Here is a 19,165-nt window from a genome sequence, read left to right on the forward strand (position 1 = left end):
GAAAAATCACTTTTCTTTATACATTTTTTTTCTACCAACGAACATTTAAAAAGATTATAGAGAAAATCATAAAGTTTCTCGCCAATCAACCAATGATTTCACGCCAATCAAAAATGTGTATAGAACAACAGCGTTAATTAAAACGTTTAGATATAATAAAATGTTTTATTTCCATTTTCAGATGCAAAAAATAAATTTCTATCAGTTAGTTAATAATATCGTATCGTATAAATTTGTCGACAAAATTGTTAAACTTTTAGATAGGTCAAATGAAACATTCGGCACAATAAATATATATGAGTACAGAGTGGATTCAACCAGTAGCCATTTTGATGGTCGTAATTAAATTATATACGTAAACCACTACCGTATGTCAAAAACAAAAAAGACTTACCATTCTTTTAAAGTATTTCTAACGACATGCGAAAAAAAGTAATTTTACACGAAAAATTTCAGGCATGTAATTTTCAACGATATAAACTGTTAAAAAAACTTGACCCATTGACTGTCTATGTTAGCTGCAATAAATTTTCAAAGTTGTCGATAATTAACATGTAAATAATTGGAATCCATACTAATTAGCAGGCATTCTTAAACATTTTAAGTTCGCATTTTTGCTACAAAAAGGAACATTGCAACCAAAGCAACCAAAACTAGATATATGTAAATAAACAAATTAGCGATGCTTTGAGCCTAAATACGATGTAATTGACCGTTTAGTTTAAGCCACTATTAACAAAGATTTTTTTTGACGAATATTTAGTCTAAACCTGAAGTAAATTGTACAAGCGACAACATTATTCAATTGACCTTGCTTCCTGTGACTATTATGCTGCTTGCTGTACAGAGAAAGAAAACTTTTACTAGCATATTGTTGAATATCTTTAGACAGATGTTTGAAGATAGATCAAAAATATTTCTTTTGAAAAAAAAAATTTTCAAACATGCTTTTAATCACGAAAAATGTAAACAAATTGCATAGGTCCATCCTGTATGGTATATACTTCTGTCTTTTGGTATTATTTAAACTTGGAACGAACACAAGAAAAGAACAACAACAAAAACAATATTATTGTGAAACAACAAGAATAATAAAATACATTCTTTGAACATAAATATCGTGGAAAATTTATAAATGAAAAACTGCATATATATATATCACTATAATGAATATTGTAATACTAGAAAAACTTTAATATTTCAAATTTTTTAGAAAAGTTTGTTGTAATTCTCTTTCAAAAAGATTAAATTCAATGAACCGAAATAATAAAACAAATTAAATAAGTCCACATGATATACAAATATGGTTTACCACAAAGATATAGTAACTATTTTAAAATTGTGCACGTATTTTTAAATTCGATAAAAAACCATTTTCTTGCCATTACATTCTAGCAAATCATTACTTCTATGCGCCAAAACCAACAAGACATAAAAATCGAGAATGGTAGAACCATAGTGATAATTAGAGCTAGAATAATATCGCGGTGATAGCAACGATAAAGACATAAAAATCGAGAATGGTACAACCATAGTGATAATTAGAGCTAGAATAATATCGCGGTGTTAGCAACGATAAAACTGTCTGGCCATTATAATCTGTACTGTTAAAACAGCATGAAAAATGGTTTTGAAAAATTATCTTAAAATGATAATAAAATTTGCAAATTTCACAGTTATTTACGGGAATATGCACTACGAAACAAATTAAACGCAACTGCTGTTGATTTTGATTGCTGTAATTTATCCCTACCTAATTCCAATAAGAAAAGAAATATTCAAAATCCAGCTGTTTTAAAATCAATATTTTCGTAACATTGCCCATAACTATTACACCATATGTTCCTATAATATTCTTATATTATTTATCCTAGCCTAAATGGTCGAGCGGTCTAAGGCGTTTGTCTTTGTCTGTGTGTCGATTTAGACTTAGGTTGCGGGTTCGAATCCAGGCAGCGGCAGTGTGAGCAATTTATAATTAATGGGAGTGCAGAATTGATCACATTATCGTCGCTTGGATAAGAACGAAGTAACCGACTCCACCCACATCAAAATGTAATTGTAAATACGTCTGTAATTAAATAAATAAAGATTTACAAATAATGATATAGGTGGCCTCTGTTATAGGCATATATGTCAGAGAAACGGAGGTAAACCCCATTATTATTATTATTATATTATTTATAACTTTTCATGATTTCTTTCAGAAAATATAAATATTAAAAATCCAAAAATAATAATATAACAATACAAATAAATAATCAAAAAATAATTCAGAAAAGTTTTACTTGAAAAAAAAATTGCAGGTACATCAACCAACATTTTAAATTATCAAAGTTGATCAATGATATTCTGGGTATTTTAAGGTCTTTCTTCCGATTTTTTTATTATAAATATTTAATTGATCCAAACCATTAAAACTAAGGAGGTTAAGAAATAACCAAATTAGAGTCTCATCAAGTTATCTCCTTTAAAAAATTGCATACTTAATTTATACTGACGATAAAATACGTACTTATTATACAAAAATTGATCTAGGAATTTGAACAAATTGAGAATCAATAAACATGTCTGTTTTGTAACAAAATTTTCCTTCCAAACTCAGTTTGTTGTTTTATTTAACTTTTAATAATATAAATATATACTAATATTATTATTTATTCAATTTAGGAAATTATTCCCGCCTGGCGTGTGAAATTCAATTCGTACGTTCTATGGGTTACTACCTCATCCAGATCTACATCCCGTCCGGTTTGATCGTAATCATCTCATGGGTTAGTTTCTGGTTGAATAGAAATGCAACACCAGCTCGAGTCGCGCTTGGTGTCACTACTGTACTCACCATGACAACGCTGATGTCATCAACAAATGCTGCATTACCCAAAATTTCGTATGTTAAATCGATTGACGTATATTTGGGAACATGTTTCGTGATGGTGTTCGCAAGTTTACTGGGTAAGTAAAATATTTCAGGAATGTTTTCATTCACAATCACAATATACAAAAGGAAACTTCATTAGTGATATTACCATTTATATCACTAAACGTACGCAAACAAACCTTAGTCTTAAAATAATAACGAAAATGTATTTTTGCTTGTTAAAAAATCAAAAATCAAATAAATTTATTTTTTCAAAAATAATAAATAGTGGAATTAACTAACCAGCTGATGGAAAAGACTCGGTATCGTTGTCTGTAGAGCGTGGTTCTTAAAAAATTATAATTACAAACTAGTAAAGAACCAAAATTTCGAACTATTAAAAGAATCTAAAAATTTTACAAATCAATATCTTTATATATTTAAACGAGCAATTCTTGTATATATATATCAACGATCTCTACCCCCGCTACGCTTTTCAGTGGCTATTATAAAAAACTGATGTACTGAAACCCAGGATTTGCCTAGCGCTGAGTTTCCTAATTTCTTCTGGTTCGACTATGGCCGGACCAAACCATTTCCTTCGCTGCTGTATGAGCGCCGGGCAGTAACAGAGAAAGTGGATCGATGTTTCTTCTGAATTTTCTCCGCATCTGCCACCGCGAGAGAATGTCTTTTTCCAATCTGATGTTGGAACTTGTTCAGGTTATCATGCCCTGTGAGTAACTCTACAATGACTCTAATATCAGCTCTGTTTAGTTTCAAGATCTCCTCGGCTCTGTTACCGAGCGAGTTTCCTTAACCTAACAGGCTTTTGGCGATTCGCCCTCCCTCGTAGCTGGTCCATGCCTTTAATTGTTAGTTTTTCAGATTATCAGATTTTATAGATATATTAGGGTCAGATTTTATAGATATATTAGGGTCTATTTGGCTAGGTGCTCTGAACCATTGCTTCGAGGCGCGATGCTCGAACATGGCCCGCTAACCTCCATACCATATCAACGATCTCGGAAATGGCTCAAAAGATTTTCATGAAAATGAGTATGCAGAGGTTTTTTGGGGCGAAAAGTCGATCTAGATAGGTTACATTTTTAAAAAACGTCGGTTTATCCGTGTTTTTAGGAAAAACTGAAACATAAATTATAAAATATGACTCTTCCATGTATTGGTGTCTATAGTAGTCAAAAAAATACATTAGCGGGACATTAAAATTGGTATTTGTGTGGAGACATTTTAAACGGTTATTATATTAGAGATAAAACTTGTGTCTTTTTAACTCAAAAAATACCGAGCAAAGCTTGGCATCCAGATATAATCTACAAGACAAGCTAACGTTTCAAAATCAAAGGGCGTGCATACAAATTCGACATCATCGAAATGGACATTGAGTGTAATTACAAACCATTTTCAAAATATAACTATAATATGGTATTTGATCATGGTACAAAGCTTCTGTGTGGTATAATGAAGATTTTTCCTAAATTGGTTTATGCCTACCACATATATTTTTATCGATTGAACTAGCGATGAGTTAATATTATTTAATTATTTATTTTCGAACAATACAAATTTAATCAAATTTATGATATTATATTTTGGAATATTGTATTTTATTGTTATGTGGGTACAAACATATATCAATTACCGTGCTATTCATTGATCAAGTACTTAGGTGAAAACCCTGAGTTGATGTAATCTATTTGAATTATGTAATATGTATATATATAATATTATTTCATCAAATTTAACACAAATTTGGGTAATTTTGACCGAAAAATTACAAAAATCGGCTGTATGGATATGAATGCATAGTTTCTGAGAAAATCGCTCATTTTGTCTAATTTAGGATTAAATCTCAAAAGCCACGCATCCAATTATTAAATAAACCCGATTTTTGGATTTTTTGGGTCAATTTAACCTTATATTACATATGAATTTTATTGATATCGAAAGAAAAAAATTTTTCGATTTTTTGCAATTTTCTTAAGAAAAAATCGAAAAATCAGGAAAAAATTTGTGTTTCCAATTTCGATAAAACTTTGTATATAAGATAATTTTGACCCAAAAAATACAAAAATCGGGTTTATGTATCGATTAAATATATAGTTTCTGAGAAAATCTCTCTTTGTGTTCAATTTTGGATTATATATCAAAAACCACGCATCCAATCATTAAATAAACCCGATTTTTGGATTTTTTGGGTCAAATTATCCTTATATTATGAATTTTATTGATATCGAAGGCAAAAAAAATTTTCGATTTTTTGCAATTTTCTTAAGGAGTACCCCTTAGAAAAAATCGAAAAAAAATTTGTGTTTCCAATTTCGATAAAACTTTGTATATAAGGTAATTTTGACCCAAAAAATACAAAAGTCGGGTTTATGTATCGATTAAATACATAGTTTCTGAGAAAATCGCTCTTTGTGCCCAATTTTGGATTATATCTCAAAAACCACGCATCCAATCATTAAATAAACCCGATTTTTGGATTTTTTGGATCAAAATTATCTTATATTATGAATTTTATTGATATCGAAGGTAAAAAATTATTTATTACCTATATATTTTTTTATAAATCGGAATAAGTTTTACTATTATTTAGTTAACCAATTTACTTCCTCTGGCGCTGATTCAATTCTTCACTAGGTGATCAAATATCTTTCTATAAATTACCCAGTACGTATATACATAAATATATGTTTCTATATATGTTCTACATCCAACGATAATAATACAAACTCGGAACGGATATTCAAAACTACCGTTTGGATTCAAACCACTCCCCAGAGTAATATAGAGGGAAACTCGTTCACTGCATGTATGTATAAATGTATCCTATCTATCCGTTGCCGAGCTTCTAAAGGTCAATTCCCATTGGTATGTATACATATACGATGAAATTCTGCTACTACGTAAGAGAAAAATTGAAAACGGTAAACGGAAACCACGTTGAAAATACATTATTAAATATGAAATAGCATTAATACATAGCCTAAGTATGTACACTCACTGTCAGAAAAAGTGCCACAGTTAAAACATTCTAAGCGTACGCATCATATGTTATGTTATAATAGTAACACTTAGAATGTTTTAAAACGAGCATTTTTTGTGACATTGAGTATACATAATAAAGCGTTATTTGATAAGCGAGAATTAGAAATCAAATTGAGTACATAAACCCCGATACACATCGATAGAGGAAACTTGGATCTTCATTCAATTAAACAGGATATGAAATCGTTTAACTTCCACTTTAAAGGAAATCTCGCTTATTCAAATTTTTCTATCACAAGCGTCACAATATATTCCTCTCAAAAATGAAAAAAAAAAGTTGAGTATACGACCTTGGTATCAGCCTCACAGATGTCTGTCTTTGATTAAATAAATTGCTAAAATGCATGCTTTATATTAGAAAAATCAAATCTTGGCACGTTTAACCTATGAAATTTCATCTATCTATATAATATATAAATACAATAAGTATAAAAATATATATATATGTCGCAGATGGATTGCCGAATGAGTTGTTTTACTAAAACATTAATTGTTTTACAAAAGAGTTCCGTTATGGACAACGTTCAGCTGTATTGCCATTAACCTAAGTTTAACAAAACCCAAGTCTAGACGGAATATAGAATGGCTTATCTGCAATCACAATAAGCACTTAGTATAGGGTGACCAAGATAAAATAAAAAAATAGTAAATTAATGTTTCAAACAAATTATCGAACTATAAAAAAAAATAAATATAAATCGAAGTCTTAATAAATCAACAGGTTATGACACTAGCAAACAGTACTTATTAGGTTCCAAAACCTAAATAAAAATAAATTATTGTTCTTAAATATTCTTTCAAAGTAATTTATCAATCTTAAGCATTCTTTCATACAACAAACAACATGTTTAGAATGAGCAGTACCTATTTTTAAATTTTAATTTTTAAGAATCACGATTACCTAGGTATTTGTAATTTTTGATAAACTTTTCTCAGATATATCATTTCACAGTGTTTTACTTAACCACTAATCGTTCACTCGCTGCATTGATGATTTGTAAAACATTTAAGCTATTTTGCGCGTTAAAATTGGGTAATTATGAACAACCTCTAAACATCGTTAAGGCATTTTCCATAACAGAACTTGTTTGTAAAGGTAAGGCTAGGTTATATTGGCTGTCCACGAAGGACACACTTAGGGCTATAGAGCCCATTGTCAGCTCCTCAATTTCAGAGGCTGAGTGCACCTCCTTCATGCATATACCATGCACTACACCAGCCCATCACAACTATTAATTAAATTAATTTTGTTGCGACGGCGGGAATTGAACCCGCAAACCTAAGCATACCGCGGACGGAATTGGTTACGCCTTAACCAACTGAGCTAATAGGGCGACTTGTAAAACAAATAACGGTTATATAAAACAGCTGATTTAGCAATCCATCTACGACATATATATATAAACACAATTGATTTATATATTTAAAATTTTGGATCATGCGCATAATATATGACACATCGTCCCACACACAATAATATAATATAATATGTTAGGTTATACAGGTTCATTATGATATATGTGTTTGCTTGTTCAATTACCATGTTTGTTAACAACAACAACAACAACAACAAAAAGAAAAACATATGAAAATCATTTTTAAATGATTATATTTTGTTGTTGTTGTACAGAGTGTTCATCATAACATAATAATACATCATCCGTTGTAAATGTCGGAAACAGTTCCGTCCGGTTTTATTTGCTTTGATCTAAATATATGTCGTATATTTATAATGATGGAAGTATAAAGTGTAGAAAGAAAATTTGGCTAAGAATATTTTTAAAGAAACAGTAAATAAGTAAGAAGCACCTACCCGTAAGTGAAAAATACCCCTGTCTATCTATACTTCTACACTAATGGCTTAAGAACCAGAACAAAAAAATTTACTGCAGCTGATCATTTGACAATTGGTTCTAGTAGTTGTATACACTCATTTACTACAGTGAGCAGTCGAAAGAACGGTAGAACAGGTGTCACATATGTGCTATCAAATCGGTTAAGATTGCCGTGGTATTTAAATGAATTTACTTAGGCTGAAAATTGTTATACAGATTGTATATTGCATATAAATAACAGTTATGTCAGTCACTCAGTTAAATGTTAGAATAGAGCTGGTCAGTCAGCCCTAATGTATGTCAAAACAAACAATTGACTTAGGGTATAGCCCTTATTATTAATTTCATTTGTTTTAATTTTTTGGTTTTAACAAATGTCCTACCTGTTGTGCTTATCTTTCGTTTCTTTTAATTAATTTCTCCAACTTACACCATTAATTACATTGTTAAGTGTCATTTATAACGTCGTATAATCATCATTTCCATTAAAATACTTAGTATCCACAAATGGTCAGAACGACCAAAAAAACAGTATTTTCTAGACTGCCAGAAACGTAAGTACAGAATTAGTCACATACAGAATGTTTGATTTGCATCTAGGCATATAAATATCATGCGTTAAGCAATACATCTAAGTGAGAGGTATTTTATTCAAGTGTTGAAGCTTCGATATGCGTTGAAATAGTTGTAAGACGCTTGGAGAGTGGGAGTTTCTTAGTTGAATAGATGAACTACAACAGATAAGCCACGATACAAGTCAATTTTGCAATTTCATGCAACCCCTATAATACCTCTTATTGAGATACATTGCTTAACGCATGTACTCGTGATAGTTATATGCCTAGATGTAAATCGCATATTCTGAATACTAATACAATTCTGATCTTAAATACAGTAATTATTATTATGTCGCATTATGTCATAGAATTTTCCAATATATGTTGTTTCGATTCTTACAACTTCTAGAATTTTATTATTCACATCACTATATTATTAAAAACACTTTTATTACGGATCACTCTATGCAACAAAAAATGCATGTAGTAAGTTCGTTTCGAACTGTATAAGCGCACATGCCGTTCATACAATATTGGTAAGACGAAGATCATTATACACGAGAAACAAAAAAGAGAATAAAAGGATAGGTACATACCTATAACTTGTTGCCCACTCAATCTTCATCAGTATATTTAATTCCACGAGTTAGTCAATCTTTAAAACTCTTAGCCGGAATCAGTATATATTTTAGCAACGTACTTCACAAAAGGAATCATAGATATTCAAATTCTTAAATCGGAGGACTATTACTGCGTTTCTTTGACCTCTAGACATGGAGGAGTATATTAATCTAGAACTATTTTTCACAAGAGACGATTTACTTCCATATTACGTAAATAATCGGACATTGCAGTTTTACAACAGCTCCCACCCCCAAATTTATACAAGTAATTTTTTTTCAGAAATCTCGAATATTTTAGTATTTATAACAACTTATGCTTTAAGAACAATTTTTGCTCAACGTTAAGAATATATTTATATAACAAATTTTATGCATCCGTTTTCCACTTTAGGCTCTATATTGAAACCCTTTGTGTCCAGCTAAGTGTACGACTCTACGAGTATTTTGTATTATTGTATTACCTTCTTATTTTCATTCACTTATACATGCATACTTAATTGAATTTCTGTTACAGAGTACGCAACGGTGGGTTATATGGCCAAACGCATACAAATGCGAAAAAATCGTTTTACAATGATACAAAAAATAGCTGCCGAAAAAAAATTAGGTGTTGATCCAAATGATCCAGATCATGCACCTAAACAAACAGTTAGCGGGAGACCAATGGGGGATCATTGTCGTGGCGGACCCGCTAAATATAATACAATACAAAATGTACGATCTAATGTAAGTATTAAATCTATTTCAATACAAAATTTTTGAAACACAAATCCCACAACAAATAGTCAAAATAAGTTATTCAACGATATCTAAAATGTATTGAATAAAAAACAACAATTTCTGGAAAAAGACAGTAAGTATGGGCTCAATCTTTTACCACACATTTCATCGTAGACATTGATAATTCATTTAAATTTAATCATTCAGTTAAATATTTTTTACTAAATGCGAAAGAAAACCGTTTTTTAAAACTTTGAACATTTATCCGTTGAGATTGAGCGTCTATCATTGAAAACGTGCCGCATGTAGGCACCCATTTCACCTACGAATACACTACACCTAATAGACTAATAATCACATTCGCTACTGCAAATGAATCTAAACATCAAAACTATTCAGTTTTTATTATAATAATCAACGTTTTTTAGGCACTAATATTGAGTTTCAAGCGTTAAAAATTACCTCACAAAACAAAGAAATGTGAGTTTCCTGTAGTGACTGTATACGTATACAGACACTTTTTGACAAAGAATGACACTAAGAAGATGTAGTTTCAGTTTTATCACCACGATCTGTATAGAGTTTTTAATCTGCAAATACAGTAATACCCCCAAATTACACGATAGATGGGTTTATATCAATCAATCTGTGCCCATGTTGTGCATATACTCCAACTACAAAATCGTGTTGGATAGTATATAAAACAGCCAGATTTAGAAATCGCGTAGGTTACTCTGAATTAGCGTAACGTCAATAGGGATATTACTGTATAGATTGTCTGATGGGCACACCAAAGTTTTTTTACATGTACCACAACAACGAAATAAGCCTAAAAGATTATAAATGTCATTTCATAAGACGTCTGACTGCTTTGACAAGTGAGTGACCTGTAAAGATAGCCACACATATTTATAATATCTATGAGTGCGTTAAACTTAAGCATCACCATCTGAAGGGTTCTTTTTGAACCAAAGTTATATATATTATTTGCAATAACTGTATGGTGCTAGGAAGTTTTAGTTGGCTGCCTAGTAGGGTCGACAAAATTTTTATAAAAAACCATAGAATATTATACATAGAGAACGCGAGGAATCTGCTAGCCTGTAAGTGGATACAATATGATGAATGAGAGAGAAAACTTTGAGTTCCTCTGTGTCCTTGTCATAACCATATGTACATATATACTTATTTTAGGTATTAGTAAGTATAACTATATGTACTAGACAAGGACACAAAAGAACTTACTGGCAGTCTTCTCTCTCGCTTCGCATATCGTATCTACTTATAGACTAGCGTTCTCTATCCTCATATCTCTATGTAAAAAACACAACATTTAGGAAGCTGTTGTACTTACATTTTGAAGTGATAGAAGTTAGATGCATGTAATACCTCAGAGCAACAAACGTCAAAGCACTGTCATTATATTTATTAGTTTTGGGGGTTAAAACCCCTCCCATTGAGAATCTGTCCACATTAATTTTGAATTAACAATATAGTCATGAAGTTCACTCATTTATGAGATCCATTTCCACTGACGAATCAGATATCCATGCATATTTTGAGCTTGGTACATTCTATAACTTTGAGTCAAGTACTTCAAACAGAAAACTTGGATCTTGACGAGGCTATCGAACAAGCTAATGCTGCGAAACATTATATGATTGAAAGAATAGGAAACGCTGGACAAGAGTATAGGAAAATTTTCAAAACCGTGTGCTATATATCTGCGATGAATACGATATAGAAGTTCGGAGGCAAAGGTTCGCGTTATAACAGACTCAACGTTCGAATATACAGACTGATTCAGTTGCAGATTATATATCGAATTTTGAAATATCGCAATATTTTATCAAATTTAGCTTGTCTCCTTACTCAATAAAATGAAAAATTTTGATGAAAACTCTTGCTCGACTTTTTGAGCTACAATACTCAATTTGGCACGATGATTCCCGTGACATCTGGCTCGGCGAAGTCCAACTTTGGTGAAAACGCATTGCCGGACGGAATACCAAAAAATTAATTTGAAGCACTTGATAATATTTACAATAAAGAAGCGTTTCCGAATGTCTAACAAATGCTTCGCGTTCTGACAATTGTGCCTGTGACAACAGCGACGAATGAACACTCCTTTTCAACTTTGCGTCGTCTCAAAACATACCTTAGATCGAAAATGTCTGAAGATCGGCTAAACGGTTTAGTCTTCGCTCAATATACATCGCGGTGTAGAGATCGATGCATACAGAGTTTTGAAAGTTTTTTTCTGTACCTCGCAGAATTAAGTTATTGAAAAATATGATGGCTTTAAAAAGAAGTGTTCCTGAATACGAACTGTCATGCTGCTCATCACGATTTGTCACACTCATTTCTATGTATTTAACATAAAAATGGCAAAGTAGCAGGACGGCTTGTATTTAAAAACTTACCTAAAGTAACAAAATGCTCAACATCGTAGGTAATACTTTTCTATTTTTTTTGATTATACTTAAACATAATAAAAGTTAAACAAACATTAACAGTGACCTCATTATAATATAAATATGCCTAAAGGTCTCCTTGATACAATTCATACAATATTTCAAGCACATGCATGCAATAATAACAATAACAAACAGGTAATAATATTTAGAAATGCATTTTCGTGTCAATGTTATGTATTCTCAGAAAATAGTTTTAACATAATATTATTGATTATACGTTTATTGCCTATTATATATGTAAGCACTTATTTTACTACCTATCTACCTAGTACCTACTATTGCTAAAAAAAATAAGTCAAGGGTCTGTTCACACGCTAAATATGTAAGTAATTATTCGTAAAATTCACGTTATTGTAAATATGATGATGTTTAATGTGTAAATTGCATGATATTACTGTTTTCATATCATTGGGTTCACATTTTTTAATATTTCGGAAATGAAGGAACAAAAATAATTATTTCCTAAAAACTATTAGATCTGCGGCCAAGCGTAGCTTTTGTGAGTCATTTCAGAAAGGCTGAAAATTTCATGGGTGTTAGTCATCATCACGTCCTCAATCGCAAGACTATTCCGTGTGCTCCAACCTGAAGATTTTGACTCCAATTTACTAGTACCAAATAGGTAGTGCCTGTGTTAAGCTTAAACTGATTTCACAAAGGCTAAAAACGATTTTAATCGACATTCCATAATAATATGGTCAATGTGAGGTTGTCTGCATTGGTAGTCGCAGGGGGGGAGGGTAGCTAGTTCGCTAACCCCGCTGTCAATTATTAATTTTTACCGTGAACTATGAATGAAGCTCGCGGTAATGGCTTGAAAAAGTATTTTTCATAACTGGGAAGTTCAAAAAGAAAGTAACCCAAGTGTTTTGCAAACCATTTCTTATACAAAGAAGATATGTGCCTTTCAAGATTTCTTAGATCAGATTTTTACAGTAAATAAACTAATTGAAGATTGAGTTAGAATTAGCTTAGAATGTGTTGTGCGCGAATCCTCGCTAAAAATATTAGAAAAACTGATCGTAAATCAGTGTTATAGCGCTGTGGAAGAGTTGCTCAAAAGTATAAAAGTAAAGCTAGTTTGCTAGTTGCTTGACACCTCTAGAAGCACTTTTATTTTTGGATGCACATACAGCCATACGTAGGTTATTTATGTAAAAAAATCCAGAATATAATACCCAATCTTTATTAATAGAATGAGCTAATAAGGTAAATAACTTTTCTGGCCAGAAAAAAGTAAACTTACCATTCTAAGCGAAGCTTACAAACTATGTTCATTTGTGTGAAGTTGAAACAAGGAAAAAAATTGTAAACTATCGAGTATTTAAGTGCTCAACTTATAAGAATTTTTTTCAGTTTATCATCACCATCAGATCCTCGGCTCCAAGTAGAAGTATAATTTCGTCCGAAGTTCAAGTGTTTTAACTTCTCTCCAGATCTTGATTTTCCAGATCTTTTTGGACATCCGCATTAGCCATGATCTACGTCTACGACTCCGGAGGAGGAAATTGATCAAGTCACGCTTATTTTTTATTTATATTTAAGGAATACTACGCTTCTCACTTAGATTGGTAAAAAATCACGAAGTTTATGTGTAAATTAATTACCAAAGAGTATTTTCTGCGTTAACGTGAACATTAAATTATGTTTAAACTTTGTAAATAGCAACACCGAAAAAATATAAGTACCAACGATGGAATATATATAGTGAATATATTTGCATGAATATGATTACTGATTTAATGTTAAGATTATATTTATGATTATCTCGTTACTTTATTATCTTATATAAATAAACGAGCAATTATTGTATATAAACATATAAATCTCATCTCAGAAACTGCTCTAGTACGATTTTTAAAAATGCGTATACTGATGGTATTTATCATCAAAAATTTAGTTAATTAGAAGACAACCCTGCAGAAATGCGGAAACCGCGAAAAAGAAAATAACTTCCTATGCAAGTCAAAGTACCATGTAAAAAAATTCCTCTATTAAATAATATTTCTAATTTACTATGATAATAAATATGTTATTATATCTTCGCTTACAATCTTATAGCTTCTTCCCGAAAAGGAAAGCCTGTGGAAAGTTAAATAGTAATACTGCGGTCACTTATGTACGGAGGTTGTTGCTTTTAAACATATTTACAATCATTTAATCCTTTTTTTAATGAATGTAAAACATCGCCACATGATTACGGTTGTAGGGCGATTCGCTCTCGGTTATTTTATCCTGCGTTTTAAACTATTGTTATTTTGACTTTCAAATTTTGATTCTCGTCAAATTGGTGCCCGAGAAATGCATCCTTTGTCTTTTCCTCTTCAGTTATTTCACTCCTCGTTGTTCTTTTGTAACTATTAAATATGCAAAAAATGCACCAACATTATGTTAAATATTTTGACTAGAATACTCAGGTGGCCTACGGATTGGTCATGCCTCTAATACAGTCGAGTAAACACGGGTGAGGAAATAACCAGGTATTCGAGTAGGCCATTGGCGTACAATGAATTCTGGATGAAATGAGCGGAGATGAAATTTCGAGAACGGTACAACCTGCAAGAAGTTTATGAGAATGGATCAACAAGAAACTCTTATTACCTTTTTAATTGAATGCTATGTTTTATATTTCAAAAACATGGCAGGATTATCCAATAAATAAAAGGTAATTTGGGTTTCCGTGTTGATTTGTGTTCAAGAGCACACTAGACAATTAAGCTAGACGTATCTCTTCAATAGTTAAAAACGAGTATTGCCTCACCACTAACTAACTCTACTCTATTTTCAAATACATTAACAACTTAGTAATTTTTAATGCGCCATCTATCAAACTTTTAAGCGCCATAAGCAATCCCTATTGTTTCGCATCATTATGTAACTATCCATTGTTTCGTATTCAGATCAAAAAGTCGCTTGAAATTCATTAATAATGTGATTATTCGTCTATATGGAATGTGGATGGATGTATGGGTGTATGTGAACGTAATATATTGAGAATGTACGGTGTTGGAACATTTATTTATGATTATTTTGACAAGCGTGAATTTTTGAACCCTACGATCTACATATACCAAAGGCCGTAGACAGAGAATCAAACCATTTTTCGGATTGTCATAAATCTTCATTTTTTAACATTTGTACTAACCATTTTTACACTATATTTTTTTATGTTGTGGGAGGAAGATAGGATATTATAATTATATAGGAATTGGTAGGTTGTGCGCCAAAGCCCACTTATTGGTAGAAACTGTACCAATATTAATCTGGAATCGCGAAGGAAAATTGTTTAAAAGCTGTTAAAATCGTTCTAATCCATTCCCAAAACACCCTAATCATTTAACCGCGTGAAATAAATGTTTCAAATTGTCACGACGTGTATTCGAACCCACAACCTCCCAGTTCCAAGCATGGTGCGTTTGATCGCTCGTACGCTTGATTGATAAAACTAGTAAAAATAGTCTAAATTTAGAGCTTGTATGTATGAATATAGAGATTGAACATAGATATTGTAAGACATATTGTGAATTTTAGACTTTACTAATTACTGAGGCTCGTTTTAAAAATGTTATATGAACGTGCAACAAACACAGAATACAGTTATATGAGCAACATAACAACTATTTACACAAAAAAAATTAAAATAAAAGCCTCCCAATTCGAAATAAAAGATAAATTTCTATTTGAGATTAGTATCAATGTTCTCAGGTTCGTTTTAAAGTGCATGATCCAAAGGCACACAGTAAAGGTGGCACATTAGAGAGTACGGTAAATGGTGGACGTGGTGGTGGTGGTGTACCCGACGAAGAGAGTGCTGCACCAGCGCCTCAACATCTAATACACCCTGGAAAGGACATAAATAAATTATATGGCATAACACCATCGGACATCGATAAATATTCACGTATTGTGTTTCCTGTCTGTTTCGTGTGTTTCAACCTAATGTATTGGATTATTTACCTGCATATTTCAGACGTTATCGCTGATGATTTAGTGTTTTTGGAAGAGGATAAATAATCTAGTGAATTACTCAAAATTATTATTAGATACGACTTACATATTTAAAAATTGGGAGCAGATAATAAATTCCACCAGTGCAATTCGACTCTTTTTAAATAATGAAATATGTTATTATCGCTAACACATAAAAATATCAAACACACACGGGCTAAAAAAATGATAATAAACTTTTAAAAACCCCAATTTATAATTAAAGATACAGAGACGAAATTCTGATTTTTCCACTGCGAAGTAGATTAGAAATATACGCACGAATTTAGTTTGGAACAATTACGATAAATAACATGAACGCTGTTTGAAATGAACTATGTAAAATCACAATTTGTTTTCTTCGTTGGTGTGAAAACTTATTACTGCAGTCATTTAAAACTGATTATTTCACCAACGTCATACTATTTGCATGTAAGGTAAACTTTTGGTGACATCTATCGTGAGCCCAAAATAACAATTTCGAGCGTTTTCTACCCAAAAAAGCTTGATATTTTCAAAACTATTGATAAAAAAATGTATTATAAATTGAATTTTTCATGATAATTTTAAAGTTACAGACAATTTTAAAAGAACTTTTCAAAAGAGAAACGAAAACCCCCGACAAAAAAGTGTTCGTAAAACATCGTTGTGACGTAATAATGTTAATTGATTAGTGTCTATACACTGTTTACAATTATAAATTAACTTTAGGACGTTATACGATCTTTAATGAACATTTTTTTTTGTCGATTTCGTTTCTCATTTGAAAAGTTCTTTTAAAACAGCCCAACTGTGCAATCATGAAGAACAAGGAAATTTTATAAATTGAGTTCAAAGTTTTTGACTTGCTACAGAAAAAATTTACTTTAGGCGCATAAATCGTACAATTCTAAAAATTAAAAGATTGTTATCAACACATTTAAAGGTCTTTGGTTTAGCTATTCTCAGTTGAATAAAGAGGAAAAGTTTTTTTCAATAGGTTTGAAGCTTTTCTGGGAAAATAGGGCCAATAATTTTTATGTTGGGCTCACTTTAGAGATTTAAACATTTTTTAATGAAGCTCTACTCTTCAAATTCTATATGCAACCAAAAGTTTGGACTAATAGGTGAAAACCCAAGATGATTGATTGTTCTACAACACAAATTAATAATTAACGCTTTTATTCTACAATTTATAAATAAAAACTTATTTCATATTTAAAAAACAAAAATTTACGCGAGCTAAACTAAAGAAATTCTTAACAGAAAGCCATTGACTTAAATTATAAAATAACACATACAAGTTATATATCAGAAAAAAAAATTTTTAAATACCAAAAATTAAATTTAAGTAGAAAAAAACTACAAATTATTAATTTAAAATTATATTATTATTCAGTGAGAATTAAATCTTTTAGACATAATAGGAAAATCAATTACTGAAATTAGTTTAAAAAATTGAACTAAAAAGAAAAAAAAATCTCATTATATAAATTTGTAGGTGGTAACTAAATGGTTTTAAGAAAAGGCCGACTTTTTTATTTCAATCTGCTAATAAAGTAGGTAAGAGATGAGGGATTTTAATTTTTTTTTTTTTAAATTGCTTCCTTCATTGAAAGAAACAAAAATGCCAAAAAAATTTGAACCCTTTTATATTTGAAAATTATAATATTCAAAACTTATTTATCTTAAACATTTTTATATTTTATTAACATATAATTTTTTTTTCTTAATAACATTTCTTATTTAATAAGTCATGTAATTGTCAATTATCAATGTTTGTTGTTTAAGATGGTTTTATACACATTTTTCAATGGCGTGAAATCATTATTTGATTGGCCAGAAACTTTATAACTTTTCTCCTACTCTTAAACTCCTCTTAAACATTCGTTGGTGGAAAAAAATATTTATAAAGAAAAGCAGTTTTCCAGATAAGAATGGTTAAGGCTACATTTGAATTTCAAGCACTGCGATTATACTCTTTACTTTATCGATTTGAAATTTGGATATATTATAGGTACTCATAGTCTACCCTGGTTACTTTTATTTTTAGAAAATCCTGTTTAATTTTCCCAATTTTCATTGTTCACATCCAGATATAGTGGAATACGAAAAAGTACCTAAATGTGAACAAATTAATAGGATTTTCGAAAAATGAAAGTAACCAGGGCAGATAGAATATGAAAGTAACCTATAACATGTCCAAATTTCAAATCGATAGAGTAAAAGTGCTTGAAATTCAAATGTAAATTTAACTATTCTTATCTGGAAAACCGCTTTTCTTTATAAACATATTTTTCCACCAACGCGTGTTTAAGAGGAGTCTTAAAAAATTATGAAGTTTCACGCCAATCAAATAATGATTTCACGCCATTGAAAAATGTGTATAGAACCGTCTTAACACACGTCACAGATTTTAGTTATGGTATAAATAAATTTTTTCATGTCAGGACAGCACAGTTACATGTTCAGTGTAAATATCTCTGACATATCTGTCAATAAAAAAGGTGTTCAAATACTGTATCTCGGAAATAATTACTATAATTTCAAAAAAAAATTGTCAATTTTTATATCAATTGTGTTATTTTTATTACTTATTTAAATGTTCACTGAAAAAAAATGTTATTTCTATTTGTTAAATGCAGATCAAAAATGCGCTTGAAATTCATTAGTAATGTGATTATTCGTCTACCTGTTAGTAGTGGATAGGTGTGTTGGTGTGTGCAAGTAATACAATATATTGACTACCACTGTAAGAAATAAAGCAGGAAAAAGGTCATAAGGTTGCGATTCTATGGAAAAATATGACTTTTTATGGAACCCGGCTCAAAATGTTCGAATGAGTGCGTAGAATTTAAAGTCATATTGGTTAGAAAGTGTGCTTAACTATGGGTACGCCCAGGAGCACTTTGAAGTTCGCACAAGCAAATTCTGCTAAAAAATCATGAAATTTTGATAAAACAGTCATTTGGAACTTATATTTTTGGGTATTCTAAGCATTTTTTGTCTCATGTCATTTTTTCTTAAAACTTACCGTTTTTGAGACTATTTTGGA

The 19,165-nt window shown here is 30.9% G+C and overlaps 1 protein-coding gene across 3 annotated transcripts in view; it reads left to right on the forward strand.

The window, feature by feature from the left end:
* Positions 1-19,165, forward strand: part of LOC123296488 (gamma-aminobutyric acid receptor subunit beta) — a 231,181-nt gene that overhangs the window by 200,139 nt on the left and 11,877 nt on the right. For 2 of the 3 annotated variants that reach the window (XM_044877972.1, XM_044877973.1), the window contains exons 7-8: positions 2,671-2,955; positions 9,462-9,673. In XM_044877972.1, coding sequence (XP_044733907.1) covers positions 2,671-2,955; positions 9,462-9,673 — 497 coding nt within the window. Of the gene's footprint in view, positions 1-2,670; positions 2,956-9,461; positions 9,674-15,834; positions 16,241-19,165 lie in introns of those variants that run through there. The other variant, XM_044877974.1, reaches the window with a different exon arrangement.

Source organism: Chrysoperla carnea, chromosome 3 (assembly GCF_905475395.1).
Source record: "Chrysoperla carnea chromosome 3, inChrCarn1.1, whole genome shotgun sequence".
Taxonomy (NCBI): Eukaryota; Metazoa; Arthropoda; class Insecta; order Neuroptera; family Chrysopidae; genus Chrysoperla; species Chrysoperla carnea.